Source organism: Erinaceus europaeus, chromosome 13, assembly GCF_950295315.1.
Source record: "Erinaceus europaeus chromosome 13, mEriEur2.1, whole genome shotgun sequence".
Lineage (NCBI taxonomy): Eukaryota > Metazoa > Chordata > Mammalia > Eulipotyphla > Erinaceidae > Erinaceus > Erinaceus europaeus.
The window spans coordinates 75430664-75449822 of NC_080174.1; the positions used below are offsets into that span (position 1 = coordinate 75430664).

A 19159-nucleotide genomic window follows, 5' to 3' on the forward strand; every position below is an offset into this window, starting at 1 on the left:
TCATTACATTTAATCTTCCTTTGCGACCTTATATTGCCTTTGCTCTTCGCAATTCTCATCATGCTTTTCAAGTATTAACTTTCCGTGCAATCTCCCTTTTTAAAAAATCTTTCACTGTTCCCCTCTCGTGCAGTTTTATGACAAACTATTACTACTGTGGAAGCCGATACTAAATTACAGTCCAGCAAACACTGACTGTGATTTACTGGAGAACTTTGTGTGCAAATTACAATTGAGAGGAGGCCAGTTTCTCTTTCATCAACAGGACAAAATGTCTGGGAATGAAAAAAATACGTTAAGGAGTAACATTAAAGAGAGCACAGGCTTAAATTCTCTATGTCTTTCTATCTGTATAGAAAATCCTCAATCCGGGGTTTGAGAAACTATGAATATATACATATATGCTCTTCTTAGACTTTCTTCTATCAAAGTTGCATTCTCCCTTACCCTGCACCCCCTTCCCAAAACTCAGGCCACACCAGCCTGTCTTGATTTTTTAATCATTTAATTATGTATATTACACACACACACACACACACACACACACACACACACACACACACACACACACACGTACATTACCAGAGCACTGCTCAGCTCTGACTTATGGTGGTGTGGGTATATTGTGGAGCGTCAGGCATGAAAGTCTCTTTGCATAACCATGATATTATCTACCCCACCCTTCTTTATTAAAAAAAATTCTTTATTGGAGGGATTAATGGTTTACAGTGGACAGTATTCCTTTTTCCCCAAATTTTATTTTCCACACTCCCTCCTCCCCAAACTTGAGGCCAGTTTTTCTGCGTCATGGTTGATTCCCACCTGTCCTGTATCCTTTTAAAGTAAGGCTCACATCTAAGCGGGATTTTCAGTTCCCGGGGGCTTTCAACCTAATGGGTCTCCCCCTCCAGCCTTCGCCCCCTCCCCCAGGTTCACCTGTCAGCTCCCTCCCCTCCCCGCACCTTGCTCGGCCCCGCCCTCCCAGCCAGCTACAAGCAGATCCCCCGGCCTCGCCGCCAGGCCGCGCAAGTGCCCGCACGCGCGCCCCTCCGCCCTCCCTGCCTCCAACCCCGTGCGCCCAGCTCGCCGCGCGCTCCGCGTCCGCACCTGGGCCGGGCCCGGCCCCTCCCACCTCCTCGCGCTCCTCCAGCCCAGCGGCTCGCGCCCCTCGGCGCTGCGGCCTCGCCCCCGGCAGCCCCCCCCGCCCCCTCGCCGGGCCCGCTGCACTGTGGGTAGACGGCGGCCGCTGCCGCTCAGACGAGCCCGCGGCGGCGAGGGCGACGGCGGCGGAACGAGGAGGCTGCGCGCGCCGAGGATGGCTGAGAAGCAGAAGCACGACGGGCGCGTCAAGATTGGACACTACGTGCTGGGGGACACGCTGGGCGTCGGCACCTTCGGCAAAGTCAAGAGTTGAGTAGACGCTGGAGGCCGCCGCCCGGGGCCGAGCGGGCTGGCGGGAGGCTGGGCCGAGCCGCGGGGCTCCGGGTGTGGGGGACCCGGGGGGCGGGGCAGATGAAGCGGCGGCGCGGGGAGCGGGGAGCTGGCGCGTCCGTCTGTCTGTCTGTCCCCTGGCCGCCGGCGAGACCTCGGTGTCCCCCGCTGTCACACGGGAGGTCCGACCGCGAGGCGCCGGTGGGGCGGAGGTCCGCGCTTGCATTTCGACCAGGTGCCCCACGGTTGGGGATTTGCTGCAGGTGTTTGCTTCGCCTCTGGGCGGGGCAGGGGGCTCCGCGGAGGCCGGGAACCTGCCCAAGGTCGCACCGCAACCAGCAGGACCTGGGGGAAGGCTCCGATGCCTTCCTGCGCTTTTCTTTTCTGGCTAGGCTGAGAACTCCGCCATCAGGATATTATTATCATTATTATTATTATCATCATCATCATTATTATTTCGTGTCCGGTGGTTGGGTTGGAGAGGCTGAAAGTGCAAGGGGTGCTCCAGAGGCCAAGAAATGGGTGGGGACTTTGCATTTGGGATTTGGGTGGGTGTGGGAAATGCTGACAAGCTGCTGCCGGATTGGGTTTAAAAAAAAAAAAGAAAAGAAAGAAAGAAAGAAAAAGAAAGAAAAAGGTTCTTTGGTGTAGGATCCCGAGGCCAGAACTTGCTGTGGCATATTCTGCTGAACTTTTTTTTTTTTTTTTTTTTGGGTGATGCAATTCTATTTTGGGGTGTAGAAAAACAGGTTGCTTCCTGAAATGTTTTACTTCTGATTAGTTAAGTATTGAACTGCTTCCCCCCCTTCTGTTGTTGTTAAGAAGAGTCACATGGGCTTGAGTTAATTTGTCTTCTTTCTAGTATTGGAATCAGCTTATTAAAAATACTTTCTGGTTGATTGTTGCAAATGTAGACTTATAAGACAGCGTTGGCCTTTTCTTTTTTCCTTCCTTCCTTCCTTTTTCCCCCCCTGAAATGTTGGCTGTGCAGTCTGGAGACTTTACTCTAAGCACTCTATTTATTCCATGTAAAATCCTTTTTTTTTTTTTTAACCTCAAGTCAAGGCTGTTAAAATAAGTAGAAGAAATTAATGATTCATTCTGGTGGCAAGCATCAACTCCCTCAGTTTCTCTGTTTTCAAATATCTGCTATTTTTATTCAGGAAACAGTGTATGCTAGATGTCGTTCTGTGCCAGAGACATAGAACAAGCTTCCAAGCCAGATTAAAATCTCTTATTTTCATGGAGTTTATATTTAGTCAAAGTAGACGGTCACAATATGTAGATGTATCTGCATGTATATGCTGTAAGAAATATTTATGAGTGATTTAGTAGTGGTTTACATGATTGTAAGATTACAGAGCATATATAGCCCCAGGCCTCACCCACCAACCAAGTTCTGTGCCCCCCCCCCCCCAGCAATGTGTCTAGTGCTGTCAAAACCGGGCCCACAGCGAGATAGCTCACCTGGCAAGGGGCCTGCCTGGCCTGTCATGGGCCTGGGGGTTGAGGGCAGCTTTGGTACTGTGGCATCTCTCTCTCTCTCTCTGTAGCTGTCTCTTTCTGTCTGGGATAGTCAGCTCAGAGTGAAGCCCCAAGGACACAAGAAAAGAAAATGAAACAGAGAAGAAATAACCAAGAGTCTGATTCTCAGTAAGATGGCAAGGCCAGGCCTCACAAACAAGATGTTATTGGAAAAGTCACAACTTTCTTGCATAGAAAAACACATCCTGACTCTTCTGATAACAGGATATTTATAAAAAGACCAAAATAATTTATAAAAAGACCAAAATAGACTTTGGGTGTCTTCCCCCCCAATGTTATCACTTATGCTTGGGGTCTGCAAAATGACTCCATTATCATGGTGGTCATTTTTTTCTAACACTGACAAAAGAGAGAGAGAGTGAAGGGGGGGGAGACTACACTGCACCACCACTCATGAAATTTCTCCCCTTGCAGGTGGGGACCAGGGCTTGAACCTAGTACCTGGCACATAGTAAAATGTGCACTCTACTGAATGCACCACCACCTGTCCCTGAAAAGACCACAAAAGTTTATAAACTTCTTTGAAATCTTGTGAGGGCTGTGAAATATTCGATAATTTTTCAGAGACCTCACAAATTAAAGTGTTAGGATATATTTAGAATGAATATTGGAAGATCTATGGCTTGGATTAATGCCTGTAATGTTAATTTGCCACTAACTGTCTTTATTGCTGAGAATACTGAGCTTTCAGTCAGGCAAACAGTGACTTTGCCATCTGGACATATACATTCAAAGTTATACAATTTACTCTGTGTCCTTTCAAATTGGTGTTAAAGTTTTCGTCTTTTAAAATTCTCTGTAATCTGTATTAAGACACAGATTACAATGGATCCATTGTCAAAGGAAAACTTAATTTTTTTTTTTAGTCTATTTATGAATTGCTTCCAGGTTCTGATTTCTTAAAGTTAAGCCAACAGAATGTACTTTGGTTTATGAGAAATCCTTTTCCTGGAGAACCCTAGGCCAGTGAGTCAGAGGGATGTTTAGGGCCTTTCTAACATTACAGTTAATATAGTTGTTTAATAAAAACTATAGAAGTTATGACAATTTAAAGCTACTCATTCATCAAGGAAGAAGCAAAATCATATGTATTTAAACAAAACAATATCACTGAAGCACATTTTATATTAAAAATACATCCATTTTAAATGTGTAATACAGTGATTTTTAGTGTTTTTCAAGAATGGTACAATGTCATCATCATAAATCCATTTTAAAATGTTTTCATTACAACAATAAAACCATTCATGCCTATTTACAGTCAGTCCCTGTTTCTATCCTCAGCACCAGGAAAGTACTACTCAATTTTCTGTTTATAAGTTTGCTTTTTTCTTGGAGACTTATAAATGGGATCATTCAACATGGAGCCTTCGGTATCCGGCTTATTTGACTTAACAATGTTTTGATGTTCATGCATGATATGGTGTGTGTCCTTAGACTTTTCTTTCCTAAGAAGTGTGTGTGGGGTGGGGGGGAGAGGTGAGTGGGGAGGGGGGATGAACCAGAACATCACTCAGACAGATGTGATGCCAGGAATCTAAGTCAGGACCACATGTTGAGAGTCCAGTAATATGTCCATTGTGGCTTCTTTTGGGCTTCTTGAGTCCTTTTTTGTTGCCAGATAATATTTCATTGCTTGTAGATGCCACTTTCTATATATTTATGATTTGGTGGACATTGTTTTCAGTTTTGTGCAATTATAAGTATGACCACATATATTTACATGCAAGTCTCTTTCTTTCTTTCTGTAGATTAATTGAGATCAAATTCAGAACCTCATACTTGAGAATATAGTGCTTTACCCACTGTGCCACTTCCTGGACCAGAAGTTTTTATTTTTTAGATTTATTTTAGTATGTGTGTGTGTGTGTGAGAGAGAGAGAGAGAGAGAGAGAGAGCGAGCATGCAAGAGGGAGAGAGAGAGAGAGAGACAGAGACCAACAGACACGCAAGAGTACCTCTTAGTTTTGGCTTGGAACTTCTGGGCCTCAGGCATGAAAGTCTGGCAGATAGCCACTGTGCTGCCTCCCTGGCCTGTAGCTAGCAAGCTTTTGCTGGACAGGTGCTTTTCATATTTCTTTCTTTTTTTTTTTTTTTTTCCTCCAGGGTTATTGCTGGGCTCGGTGCCTGCACCATGAATCCACCCCTCCTGGAGGGCATTTCCCCCCCTTTTGCTGCCCTTGTTGTTGTAGCCTCGTTGTGGTTATTATTATTGCCATTGTTGACGCTGTTCGTTGTTGGATAGGACAGAGAAAAATGGAGAGAGGAGGGGAAGACAGAGAGGGGAGAGAAAGATAGACACCTGCAGACCTGCATCACCGCCTGTGAAGCGACTCCCCTGCAGGTGGGGAGCCGGGAGCTCGAACTGGGATCCTTACGCCGGTCCTTGCGCTTTGTGCCACATACGCTTAACCCACTGCGCCACTGCCCGACCCCCGCTTTTCATATTTCTTGAGTAGACATCTTATAGTGGAATTAGGGAGTGGTCGTGTAGTTTTCTGAGTGGTAACATCGTTTTTCATTCTTTTTTATTTTATGTTGCATATATTTTTTACAGTTACCAGGTCTTCTCTAGTCCAGGTTAACATTTTCAGATAGAAACAGACACACACAAAGACACCACAGCACGGAAGCATGCCCCAGTGCGGTTGGAACTGGACTCAAACCTGGGCTGTACACAGAATAAAGCAGGCACACTATCCAGTGAGCTATTTTGCTGGCCTTAGTATCAAAGTTTTATGTTAATTTTTTTAAGAAGCTACAAGCTGCTTTCCAAAGATGAACTATTTTAGCATCCTAAGATATGCTAGTTCCCACTTTTTCACATCTGTCCATTTGTCGTGGTCGTCTGCTTTATAACCTTTATAATGTGTGTGCATTGCCACCCCATTATAGCTTTACTTTGCATTTCCCTGATGACTAATGCTGTCGAAAATCTATCCATGCACTTAACACCTACTGGTGTGTCTTTGGATGGAATTCTTTTTTTTTTTTTTTTTCTTTTGCCGCCAGTGTTATTGCTGGGGCTAAGTATCTGCACAGCTCCACTGATCCTGTTTTGAGATTACTGGAGAATTGAATGTTTATTAGAATATTAGGCTGGTTGAGAAGAGTTTTTAAAATAGTGCTTTTTATTTACTCCCCCCGCCGTATTGATTCTTTGGGTAGCCTGCTTTTCCAGAGTAGGGCAAAACTGCTATTTAAGAAGTCTTCTAATTGGATTTGCTCTTTTTTTAAAAGTTAATTAATTAATTAATTAATTCCCTTTTGTTGCCCTTGTTTTATTGTTGTAGTTATTGTTGTTGTCGTTGTTGGATAGGACAGAGAGAAATAGAGTTGTTGGATAGGACAGAGAGAAATAGAGAGCGAAGGGGAAGACAGGGTGAGAGAAAGATACCTGCAGACCTCCTTCACCACCTGTGAAAGGACTCCCCTGCAGGTGGAGAGCCGGGGGCTCAAACCAGGGTCCTTATGCCGGTCCTTGTGCTTTGTGCCACCTGCGCTTAACCCACTGTGCTACCGCCCGACTCCCGGATTTACTTAGTTCTTATCTAAGTAGTAAAGGTGGTAGAAATTTTAAAAGAATAGATCAGTTTTTGTGTTATACAAAGTCTAACTGAAGAATACAAAATATTATTATGATAATTATTTTACCTAAAAAAAAGCCTGCAGTTTCAAGGCAAAGTCTATAGGTTTAGTTTATAATTTCTTTCCACTCAATTATTTACCAAGGGATACTTTACGACCACACTACTCTCTTTCTGGCCAGTGAAGATTTATCAGGGAATTCTGTTTCTCAAACAGTTACTTAAATGATCCATGGATGATTGGATTTCAAGAAATTAAGTAAATATTTTGCCATTTTCCTCACTTTTGAGATAACAAGAAAGATAAACAGAAGGGAAATTTAAAAGCCATTAAGCAGGCCGTGCTCTCTCTTTCAAAATACAGATACTAAATCCCAAATGATAAATTGAATTTTGAAGAGCTTTCAGGCCAGTTTCAGGTATACTCCTAGTTGTGCCTGTGATATTTTTGTTGTCCCTTCTTGGGATATTTTCTCTTCACTCTGTCAGTGTCAAGAGTTCCCCTACCAAACTGAAGTATGTTATCTGTCAGGGCCATCACAGCATTTTTATTAAATTAAAATGATTTGTGGGGGAAAAATTGATGCCTTTAAAAGCTGATGTCTTTAATTGTTCCTTTGGATTTAATGGAAATATGAACTATTGAAGGATGAAGTTGAAATGTAGATGTAGGACAAAAATGAGAAGGGAAATGTGCACCACTTTAGTAAAAAAAAAAAAAAAAAAGCTACAACTTAACTCAGTTTTTACTAAATTCTAAGTATTGTGTAGAATTTACATTTGATTTTCCCCCCAGAGTAATCCTCTAAGGTTGAAAAATGAGAATGAAGAAATTAAAAATCAGATACTTTAAGTAACTTGATCAAAATTACAGCACTAGTAAGTGGCAGAGTTTGCAATAAAAAAACCCCTGCATTTTTGGAGGCTGAGCAGTAGCGCACTGAGTTTAGCACACCAGGTTAAGTGCACATAGTATGAAGCACAAGGATCGGGGTTTGAACCCAGGCTCCCCACCTGCAGGGGGTCGCTTCACAAGCAGGTCTGCAGGTGTCAAGCTTTCTATCCCTCCCTATCTTCTTTCTGCCTCTTCCCTCAATTTCTCTCTGTTCTATCCAATAAAGTGGAAAAAATGGCCACCAGGAGCAGTGGATTCCTTAGTGCAGGCACCTAGCCCCAGAGATAACCTCAAAGGCAAAACAAAAACAAGCAAAAAAAAAAAAAAAAAAAACCAAACAAACCTAGATTTTCATAGTTTAATCTGTTGTATATGGACTATAAAATCAAAATTCATGGTATCTTGTAAGTTTCAGACTTAGCAGAATGTTACTCTCTGTGTTCATTGATGTAATAAATTGAGTAAATATGAAGAAACTGACTTTAGTTTGTATTGAGTGACAAAAGTTTTTTTTTTTGTTGTTGTTGTTGAAAGTCCATATGGATGGTTAAAACTTACTTTTCATGTTTTCTTTTGCTTCAGAGTTGGCACTGGGGTTTGGTTCTGACAGAGCCACATTTCCCCCTTTATTTGATAGGATATAAGGGAATTGAGAGGGAAGGGGCAGATAGAAAAAGAAACACCTGCAGCTCTACTTCACCACTCCTGAAGCTTGCACTATGCCTGTGGGGACTGGGAGCTTCAGCCTGGGGCAAGCATACAATTCATATTGAATCACTGCTCCTATATTTTCAACTTTTACTCTTGTGTCACCAGTTCATTTCTTACATGGTAAATATATTTCGGCACTTCAGCCCAAATTTCTTATGAGTATCAGGTATTTTAGCTTTTTATTTTTTTCCACATGCTTTGAAAGTAACCATGATTAAAGATTAGCAATAACCTTTGTGACCAGCCTAAAAAGAACTTGTAGATTAGAGTCCCCAAAAGGTCATTAGTTCAGGAAAGCATTAACCCAGGATTTTAATTCTTTTCTACTACTAGTTACATGACTCTGGGGAAACAAACTTCTCTGCACTTGTTTTCTCTTCTGTAAAATGGCAGTAATAACATATGTTCAACCTATCTAAGAGTTTTTATGAAGATTGAATGAACTGAGATACATAGTCTTTAAAAAGACTAAATGCCATCATAACAGGTGGCACTATTATGTGGGTGACTCCATGTTTGTTGTGCATAAATTCTGTACCTTCTGTGAGGTGTTAAGTAATTTCTGTGTTTAAAAAATGCCTTCAAATCTGATACATACATTGAGACAATACTATAGTACTCTTTCTGGTTTTTTTGGGTTTTTTTTGCCTGCAGCCTGAATTGAAGAGCTCTTAATGGCTAACTTATTTGTGCTGTATGATAACTTTAATATATAATGCTTATTTAAAATGTAATCTTTTTAAGCCACTTATTTATTTTCCTTTTACAAATGTGGAAAATGAATAAAATAAAAATGAAGTGGAAATAATGGTAAATGTCCATGTGAGTTACTCGCTGAACTGGTTTTACTTTAGAAATTGCACAACTACTAACCAAGTGTTAAGTAGTAGTAGCTTTGTACTTTCAAATTCAAGAAGTGGCAAGAATACTTCATTTGTGTTTCACAAATGGTTAAGTGTGGTGTGCTGCTAGATTTTGTTTTTATTAATTTATATACTGTTTGCATAATTTTGACATAAATGAATTTGATTTTAGTTTCTGAGGGAATTTTGTTACTTTTGTATAATATGTTGATAGACTCTCAAAATACATTTCCCCATAGGAAACAATGCTTAGTGGTGGTCCTGTGTTCCCATCTCATCCATCGGTAAACTGCAATAGTTCTCCCAAGGTTGACTGTTATTTCCATCAACATATATTCATATATGTTGATCCACTTTTCTAGTTTCCAGTTCGTGTCTTTGCTTCAAGCCCTCATCCATCGGTAAACTGCAATAGTTCTCCAAAGGTTGACTGTTATTTCCATAGCTATATATATTCATATATGTTGACCCACTTTTCAAGTTTCTAGTTCGTGTCTTTGCTTCAAGCCGCCCCCCCCCCATAGATTAAATCTGCAACACATTTATGCTTAGTTTTTAACCTAGAACTACCTTGGAGTTTAGTTCGATCAGGTGATATAATTGGGGAATATTGGCTAAAATCAGAAACCCAAGTTTGAAAACATCTTTTTATCAATTTACAGGTAGTATAACTGGAAGCCCAGGCAGTGATACATTTCGTTAAGTGCACAGGGTCCCAGGTTCAGGCGCCTGGCCCACCTGCAGGGGGAATGCTTCACAAGAGATGAAGCAGGATTGCAAGTGTCTTTCTCTCTTTCACTCTCTATCTTCAATTTCTGTCTTTAGCCAATAATAAATAAGTAAAAATAAACATTAAAATTTTTTTAAATGTTAAAAAAAAAGTGACTCAGTGAAACCCAGTGAGATTTATCCCTGGTTCAACATTTGTAAGTCAGTGTAATTCACCATATCAACAAAATGAAATAAATAAATAAAAAGTAGGGAAAAAAAAAACAACCAAAAAATCTACAGGAAATGCAGAGCCTTTCTGGTAAACCAAACTGTATCTTAGCCAATCTAATTAAATTAGAACAGTTTTTTTTTTTATAGATTTGATCATGTCCTGAGGTAATTACCTCAATTTTGTGGACTTTGTTCTTCTCTCAAGTGACACAGCCTTGCTTTATCTAATCTTTTATAAAAACATGCCAAAAATATTTACTTACTTGGCTTACTTTTCCTTAAAACCTGGTACTGTGTTGTAATGGTAATACCGCTCTATTCATTCTTCTGAGATTCCCTTGATGATAAGGAAAATACTTCGTAAGGAAAACTGTTAATCTTTTGAAGTCGTGCAGATAATTTAATTTGATCTAGCAGAAAATCTGATTGCAAATCTTTTAAGAAGTAATGAGTAGAAGGTTGGGCTGCAGTGTGCCTGGTTAAGCAACATTACCTTATGCAAGGACTGGGTTTGAGCCCCAGAGTGGTGAAGCAAGCACTGCAGGTGTCTGTCTCTCTTCCCTGTCTCTACCTCTCTCTCCTCTCTCAAATTCTCTGTCCTGTCAAAAAAAAAAAGTAATGAGTGAATAGTACAAGAATCCTAAAATATTGAAAAGTGTTTTGAGAATGAATGCAAGTACAGAAGAAAACACCTTTGAGTTAGGCTGAATGGGTTCTAGTATGTTCTTTAATTAAAATGCATATGCAAAAGGAGTGTGTTTATTTTGAAATGTGGTGGTGAACCACTTTATTTTTAGTATGGTGTTATTAAGGAAAAAATTCCAGGCAGCTCCTACCTCTGCTAATAATAGAAACCTTCTTCACAGCATTGGTGCTAAAGTTGTCTTAAGTTTAACAGTATATGCCTCTTGGCAGAATTTATTGTAGTTCTTTTAGTGGTGCTTCTTGTTTTAATGAATTCAAAACTCTTAGCAATCTGCCTTTACTTGTTTTCAAAAGAGCTCTTTATACTATTAGAGATAATTAACAAATCTGTTTTCACTCCTAGTGCAAGTATCAATTTATTGAAATACTTTTATTTCAAAATACTTTTCTTCATATTTTATATACTGTTAAACACACAATGGGGGGTACAGTCTTATTTGAAATATCTTCTTTTTTAATATTTATTAATTTTGGATAGAGACAGAAATTGAGAGGGAAGGGCATATAGAGAGGGAGGAAAGAGAGAGACACCTGTAGCACTGCTTCACTGCTTGTGAAGCTTCCTTACTGCAGGTGAGGAACAGGGGTTTGAACTGGGTCCTTGTGCAGTGTCATGTGTATGTTCCACCTGGACCCAATATTTTCATACTTAAATAATAAATTAGCAATTAAGTCGAATTATAATAATTAAAATAATAAAGTTTTTTAAACATACATTTCTTTCTAAGATCTTATTTGACTGGTAAATACCATAAATATTCATTTCTTTAAAAATGTGTTTTTGTCTAGTTTTCTGTTGAATGGTGTTTTGTAATTGACTTCAGTTCTCCCAGCCATTAGTTAGTGAAATAATAGAATCAGTACCTACTAAGCATTTACTGTGTTCATACTGAATTTTAAGTAAAATATTGGGAAATAATTCATCATAGAATTTATTTAAATGGCTGTTACCTCACGTTTGAACTGTAAGTCAGTGAATGCTAAGACCTTATAATGTATTTTAGTGGTCCAATAATTCAGTTAAGGAATATGCTGTACCCTTCATTTCAGGATAAAAAAAAAGTGTGACTTGTAGTTTTGTGGATAGAATGAGCAGATACGCTGTAGCTGAGTTACTGCTGCTGAAAACCTGTCCTTGAGGAAGTTAGGTGTCATCCTGACGAGAATATCTGTCACGGACCCTTAACTAGCACATAGTACGGTTTCCTTTTTGCAGTGGCACAAAACTAGGTGAGATAATTAATAAGCCAAGCATAGAGTCAGGATGTAAGCTTCATATTGACAGTATGGTTTATTAATTAATTTTAGTTGAAAATTAATATGGACAAATGCCAAATCTAGCAGGTTAAAAATAACCAAAACAGCAACAGTAACTAACAGATTCTCAGAAGAGGAGAGTAGTTGATAACTGTTTCTAAGATATTGGAGTTTTAGCTGACCAAAAACTTAGATGTGTATACAGTTGGACAGTGTAGGAGCTACGGGGGCCAGTACAAAAAAAAATCAGTGTATAATTAATTAACTTCTCCAAAACTTAATTTTTTATAGCCAGTTCCATTATTGATAATTTATTAATGCATATTTTACATTATGTATATTATACAGAATAGTCTTAAAGTAGACTAGAAAAATGCAGTTATTACTAAAATATTAAGGGTTTACCAGAGATATAGTAGAGTGACAGTTACTAAAAACTCAGGAAATGCTTGTGCTGGTGAGGATGTAGAGGAAAGGAAACCCTCATGTTCTGTGGGTGGAAATGTAAATTGTTGTAGCTTCTGTGGAAAAAAAATGATTGAAGCTCTCAAATTAAAAATAGAACTGTTAAGCTGGGGAAAAAACTCTACAGAGGTAGGGTGTGCCTTGCCATGCACACAGCTCAGATTCAAGCCCTGGTGCTTAGGGATGTCCCAGTGCTGTAACATCTCTTTCTAGTTCTCTCTCTGAATGAAAAAGTGGCCTGGGAACATGTGCAAAACTTCAACTCTACCCCATACACCAACCCCCCCCCCCCAAAAAAAAAGAAACTCCTGCATGTGAATATTGACCTGAAAAATACAAAAATGAATACGAATAGGTATATGCATCCCTGTGTTCGTTTCAGCACTTGTTACAAATTTAATTCTCCATGACAGATGAATGGATAAAGAAGTTACAGTATATATGTGCCCAAATACTGTTCAGCCAACAAAAGGGAATTTTCCATTTGTGATAACATGGGTGGACTTTAAGGTGTTGATGCTAAGTGAAATGAATCAGAGGGTGAAAGAAAATCATGATTTTGTTCATGGAATAAAGAAGCAAAAGCAAAAACCTTAGATTTTCACTACTTTAAGGGTTTAACAGCAGAGATTCTGGTGAAGAGAAGATTGTGGAAGCAGGAAGTCAAAAGAAAGTGTCTATCCATCTCTGCTGAGGGAGAGAGAGGCAAAGTGATTGAACATATAAGACACATGGGAACCTTACTGAGACCTATACATTGATAGAAAACGTTAATTGTAGGCTTAATTTTTTTTTTCTGTGAAAAAAAAATGACCTGTAGATTCATACCAAGCTAAGTGTGATTTGTCACTTGTTTTATAAAACACCATTATTGTGAAAGAGACCTTGGATTGATGGATTACATCTGAAGTAGAATTACGAAAGGACATGTTCATGCTAAGAGGTTTTACAACAACTTTATAGACATGAAACTTGTAGGGAAATGAATCTCCAACTCCTCTTTTTGGTATTTTCTTCTAATAGTGCACTCATTGCAAACTGTAGAAATGGGCTGTGATGCCCTTTGGCTGCTGATTGAGGTCGTGCTAGAGTGGATTGTATCCATTCATGTGGGTCTTCTCTCTCCCATTGTAGTGTGCCCTGTTGAAGCATCTGGAAAGCAGAGACTGGATGTATTATGGAGTCCTGGTCTTACAAACAAACAAGTCCTGGTATTAGATTTCTACTTGTCGTGTGTGGCTGTTGTATGCTTTACATTGGGTAGTTCTCCCCTGCCAAGAGAATTGGATCAGTCCAGTTTGTTTCGGGGCCCGCTTGGCCCCGCCCCGAGGAACCCCAAGAGAGGGTTCCAAAGTTGGAGAGTTGCAGAGTTCCAGAGTAAGAGAGAGTGCTTGCGTTGCCGCAAAGAGACAGCAGAGTTCTGTTTGGTGATTAGTTTTGTTTAGTTTATGAATCGTTGTTCCTGAATAAAGAAATACAGCTTCCCTGCCCAGCCGTTGTCTCCGCGTCTCTGTTACCCGCCTGTGAAGCTAGCCCGGCTGGCTAGAGCCTACCGAATTTTAACAATATGTGGCTTTCAATGTGAACAGCATTTTGAACCTAAAACCATTGATGACCACACATGTGGGGCACTACACAATTCCGGAAGAGGAGGTGAGAGAGCATTGGAACAATATTTGAAGAGATAATGACAGGGTTTTGCTTTTTTTTTTTTTTAATGAGTAAACACTTCATGTCACTGATTCAGAAGCCCTGTGAATGACAAGCAGAAGTAGTATCAAGTCATTCCTCAGCATGTTATTGTTTTTTAAATCATGCTCAAAACTGATTTCTTTTGCTTGAAACTTCCTTTACTGGGATGAACTGCATCTGTCTGTGCAGAGATGGAAGGAATTGGGAAGAGAAAAATCTTCAAATATAACCAGAGGATACAAGAAGCAAATTGTCTTCAGAGAGCAATCAGTTGACTTTTTCAACAAAAATAATGGAAGTAAGGAAAAAGTGGAATGCTGTCATTAGAGAAATGAAAGAAGTTATTTGCTAGTTTATTAACTTTGTATCCAACATACATATTCTTCAAAACTAAAAGCAAAATATATTTTTAGATATTGAAAGTTGAATTATTCAATAGCAGACTTAGAATAAAGGAAATACCAAAGGAAATTGTTCAGGCAAAACAAAGATGATGCTGTCCAGACAGAAGCAAGAGTAAATGTAACTATAAAAACACTGAGTATACAAAATAATATCTTGTGAAGTTTAAGTATATGATGGCATGAAATACAGTATCAAACAGGAGAGGAAAAATGAAGTTAAAGCATATTAATTTATTTTGCTTTAGGAAACAGCAGAAATGCAACATTAAACTCTTTTTTAATCATTGTTTTGAAGATTTTATTTTAGTCATGAGAAAGAGAACCAGACATTACATTGGCACATGCACTGTTGCCAAGGATCAAACTCGAGCCCTAGTGCTTGAGAAACCAATGCTTTAACCACTGTGACACCTCCAGGACTGTTAACATCAGATTCTCATAGGTCAAGGAGCTATGTTGTGATCTCTAGGGTAACCATTAAAATGAAAACCTACATCTTTGCAGATATTAAAAAAATATATAGTTTCCTTTTGGAGAGAACTGTGCAATCATACCACAACTCTACAGATAAGCTTTATGTAACAAAATAGTATTTAGTAAATTTATTAAACAACAAAAACATCTACTTAGGGCCAGGTGATGGAGATGGGAGAGGTGAAATTTGAAAACGGGAAAAAAAGAGTGAAGAAATGGACACTTAAGAGAAACACAGAAGGAAAATAGACATCAGAGTCAGAGTTGAAGAGACATAAGAGAGAGAATGACTTGAGAAGCTGGGTGAGGCCCAGTGAAGGAGCTCAGCTGGGTAGTGTAGTGCTTTTGATCTGTTTTGAGACCCAGGTTCTAGTTCACTGCATTAACAGAAGCTTTGGTGGTGCGATCTCTCTTAATTTCTCTATGCTTCTCTCTCTGTATCTATAAAAAAGGAGGAGGAAACAAAAATAGAAACTTTGGGAGTGTACCTGGCAGATTCTACAGTTCATCTGGAGTGAGGACCTCTGTGAACATTTTTTCTTCAAAACTGTTCATCTCTTATTTGAATGCTGATACTTGCTCCAACAGTTTTCAGTAATGCTTTTAATACTGGAAATGTGGTCCCCTCCAATACATAAATACTCCATATTATATGATCATGTAGGGCTCTTGATGAAGTAACTCTGAAGAAATATTTAAAAACTGCTTTCTGATGCCAGTATAAACAAAAGTAGAACACATCATATCACATAACTTAGTTCTTGAGGAACTTAGACAAGACTGATAAAAATCATCTCTCTAGGTCTTTTCCTGATTTGTTTAAAATAGTCCTTTTCTTACCACCCATACTCTTACTTATTTTATTCATCTTCACTAGGGAGACAGAAAAGAAAAGGAAGCAGCAGCAGGAGGAGAGGTGGTGGTTGAAGTGGAGGAGAAGAAAAAAATATGTTCTTTTAAAATATTTTATTTATTTTCTTTATTGGGTAGAGACAGAAATCTAGAGGGGAGGAGAGAGAGAAAAAAAAGAGAGCGAGAGAGAGAGAGATGCCTGCAGCCCTGCTTTACCAGTCCTGAAGCTTCCCCCTGCAGGTGGGGCTCAGGGGCCTTGCACTCTGTAACTTGAGTACTTAACCAGATGCACCACCACCTGGCCTGTATGCCTTAATTTCCTAACTCAAATGCTGGAGATAAAAAAGATACACACACACACACACACACACACACACACACACACACACACACACACACGGAAGCAGTCTTGACATATAAACAAAAGCGCCTGGTATTGAGTGGTAAAGTAGTGAGGTTTGAACTTTGGAGGCAGAGAACATCTTGCCACTCACTAATTCTTTTCTAATTCCTAGTTTCCTCATCTTTGTGTAATATGTTTGCTTAATAGACTTGGGGATTAAGTAAGATTTATATATAAAGTTCCTAATATACATATTTAATCAGTGATAGACTAGAAGGAATAAAGCCTTTTAGAACTATCAGAGAAATTAACAGGACTTTTAGGGAAAGCATATTTGGAGAAATCAATGACCCTCTGTTATGCACCACTGGCAAAGAAGAAAGAAGCCTTGTGTTATTTTGGCGGTTGTCTGATGAATTAGAGGTCAGAACATATGTGTGTCAGATGATTCTCTTGATTTCTGAGTGAAGGCTCTTGATATGAATGAATACGGGTGGCTAATGACCTGACAAGGACCTGTTTGCTTACACATATGATGTCCCCCCCCCCTTTCTCTCTTTCCAGTAATGCCATCACCATTCCAGGCTGACTGTGTTAGATAGGCAGAGAGACAGAGGGAAAGACATCACAGCACTGAAGGCACATGGGTCAGACTCACGTGTTGAGCAGAGTCCCCAAGTGAACTGTCTTGCTAGTCTAACATATAACATCTCTTGACTTGCCATAGTCTAGGCATAAGGGTAATGTCTAGACATTTTCATGACTTGCTATTTCTTTCTTTTTAAATTTAATTAATTTATTTATTAGAGACAGAAATTGGGAGGGGTGGGGAGATAGAGAGGGAGAGAAACTGAGACACCTGCAGCCCTGTTTCATCACTTGTGAAGCTTTGCCCCTGCAGGTGGAGACCAAGGACTTGAACATGGGTCCTTGTTCACTGAAACGTGAGGGCTTAACTAGGTGCACCTCTGCCTGGTCCTATATATATATTTTTTTCTTTTTTCTTTGGCTTATGCTACAAAAGGGTAGGCACCAGATATGGTTGGTCACTTTTAGGGTGATATGACTGTGTCTTATTTTTTTTAATCCCCCTAGCCAGAGCACTGCTCAACTCTTGCTTTGGTAGGTAGCACTGAGAATTAAACCTGGCACTCAGAGCCTCAGGCATGAAATCAGTTTGCATAACCAATATGTTGTGTCTCTGGCCTATGACTTTTTTTTTTTAAAAGGGATACTCATTTTATTTAATTTTTTATTTTTTAAATGGCTTTGAAACTTTTTTATATATTTTATTTATTTTCCCTTTTGTTGCCCTTGTTTTTTATTGTTGTTGTTGTTGATGTTGTCATTGTTGGATAGGACAGAGAGAAATGGAGAGAGGAGGGGAAGACAGAGGGGGAGAGAAAGATAGACACCTGCAGACCTGCTTCACCACCTGTGAAGCGACTCCCCTGCAGGTGGGGAGCCAGGGGCTCGAACCAGGATCCTTAAGCTGGTCCTTGGGTTAACCCGCTGCGCTACTGCCTGATTCCCAGGTATACTTATTTTAAATGATTTTTTTTTTTACTTGTCTTCAAAGAATTTTCACAGACTGAACATACTCACATAATGACTAGTACGTACCCCACAGTCAGTCCTCCGCCACCATGTCCCATTTTTAGTTACTCTTTTTTTTTTTTTTTTAACCAGAGCTCTGGCTTATGTTGGGGATAGGGGGGAGGATTGACTTTGGGACTTTGGAGCCTCAGGCATGAGAGTCTCTTTGGTATCCATCATGCTGTCCACCTCCACCCTTTTAGTTACTCTATCTTCCAACCTGAATTAAGGTAACCACTTATTTATGGATTTGTTTCACCTAATCTTGAACTTCACAGAAACAGAATCACATTCTCCTGTTTTCTTTCATTTGAAGTGGTGAGAATAATCTATGTTGTTGTGTGTAGTTGTAACATGCTCACTCTCACTGCTGTATAGTAAGTGTTTCCCTAAAACTATACCATGTTTACTTATTTTACCAGTGATGGGCATTTTGATAACTTTTCCTTTTCTCTTTAATACAGACTGCTACTTTAAATAGGGCTAGGTGGTGCCGCACGGCTGAGTGTACATGTTACTGCTGCCTTATTCTCGTATGTCTTTTATAGCGATGATGCATTGTCTTAAGTGCATATTTCACAGTTCTGACTTGTCACTATTAAGACTAATTTTTAAATCATCAAAAATGAAATTTAAGTCAGGTCACCTAAAAAAATTCCCTGATTTTTTTTTTTTTTTGCCTCCAGGGTTATTGCTAGGGCTCAGTGCCTGCACAATGAATCCACTGCTCCTGGAGGCCATCCTTTTTCTGTTGTTGTTATTGCTGCTGTTATTGTTGTTATTCTTGCTATTGTTGCTCTGCTGCTGTTGTTGGGTAGCACAGAGAGAAATCAAGAGAGGAGGGGAAGACAGGAGGAGAGAAAGACAGACACCTGCAGACCTGCTTCAGTGCTTATGAAGCTGCCCTCCTGCAGGTGGGGAGCTGGGGGCTTGAACCAGGATCCCTGCACTTTGCATTGTGTACACTTAACCAGGTGCACTATTGCCTGCAGGTCCCCCCCTGATTTTTTTTTAATATTTATGTTATTAGAGGAGAAAAAGCACACTGCTTCATTATATGCAGTGCTGGGGTTCATACCTGGTACCTCAAGCATGGGTGTCCTGTGCTTCGCAAGCTGAGCCGCCTCCCTGGTTGCATCTCTGTGGAATTTTTTTTTTTTTTTTTTGCACTATGAATCCACTGCTCCTGGAGGCCGTTTTAAAAATATTTACTTATTTATTTTCCCTTTTGTTTCCCTTGTTGTTTTATTGATGTCGTCATTGTTGGATAGGACAGAGAGAAATGGAGATGGGAGGGGAAGACAGGAGGAGAGAAAGATAGACACCTGCAGACCTGCTTCACTGCTTGTGAAGCTACCCCCCTGCAGATGGGGAGCTATGGGCTCGAACCACCAGGA

General features: G+C 39.9%; 1 protein-coding gene across 1 annotated transcript in view; it reads left to right on the top strand.

Moving 5' to 3' along the window:
- Positions 1-1109: 1109 nt before the first annotated feature.
- PRKAA2 (protein kinase AMP-activated catalytic subunit alpha 2) overlaps positions 1110-19159 on the top strand; it is a 61384-nt gene continuing 43334 nt past the window's right edge. The window contains exon 1 of the mRNA XM_007518023.3: positions 1110-1409. Within this exon, the coding sequence (XP_007518085.1) occupies positions 1316-1409 (94 nt within the window). The 5' untranslated portion in view covers positions 1110-1315. The remainder of the gene's footprint in view (positions 1410-19159) is intronic.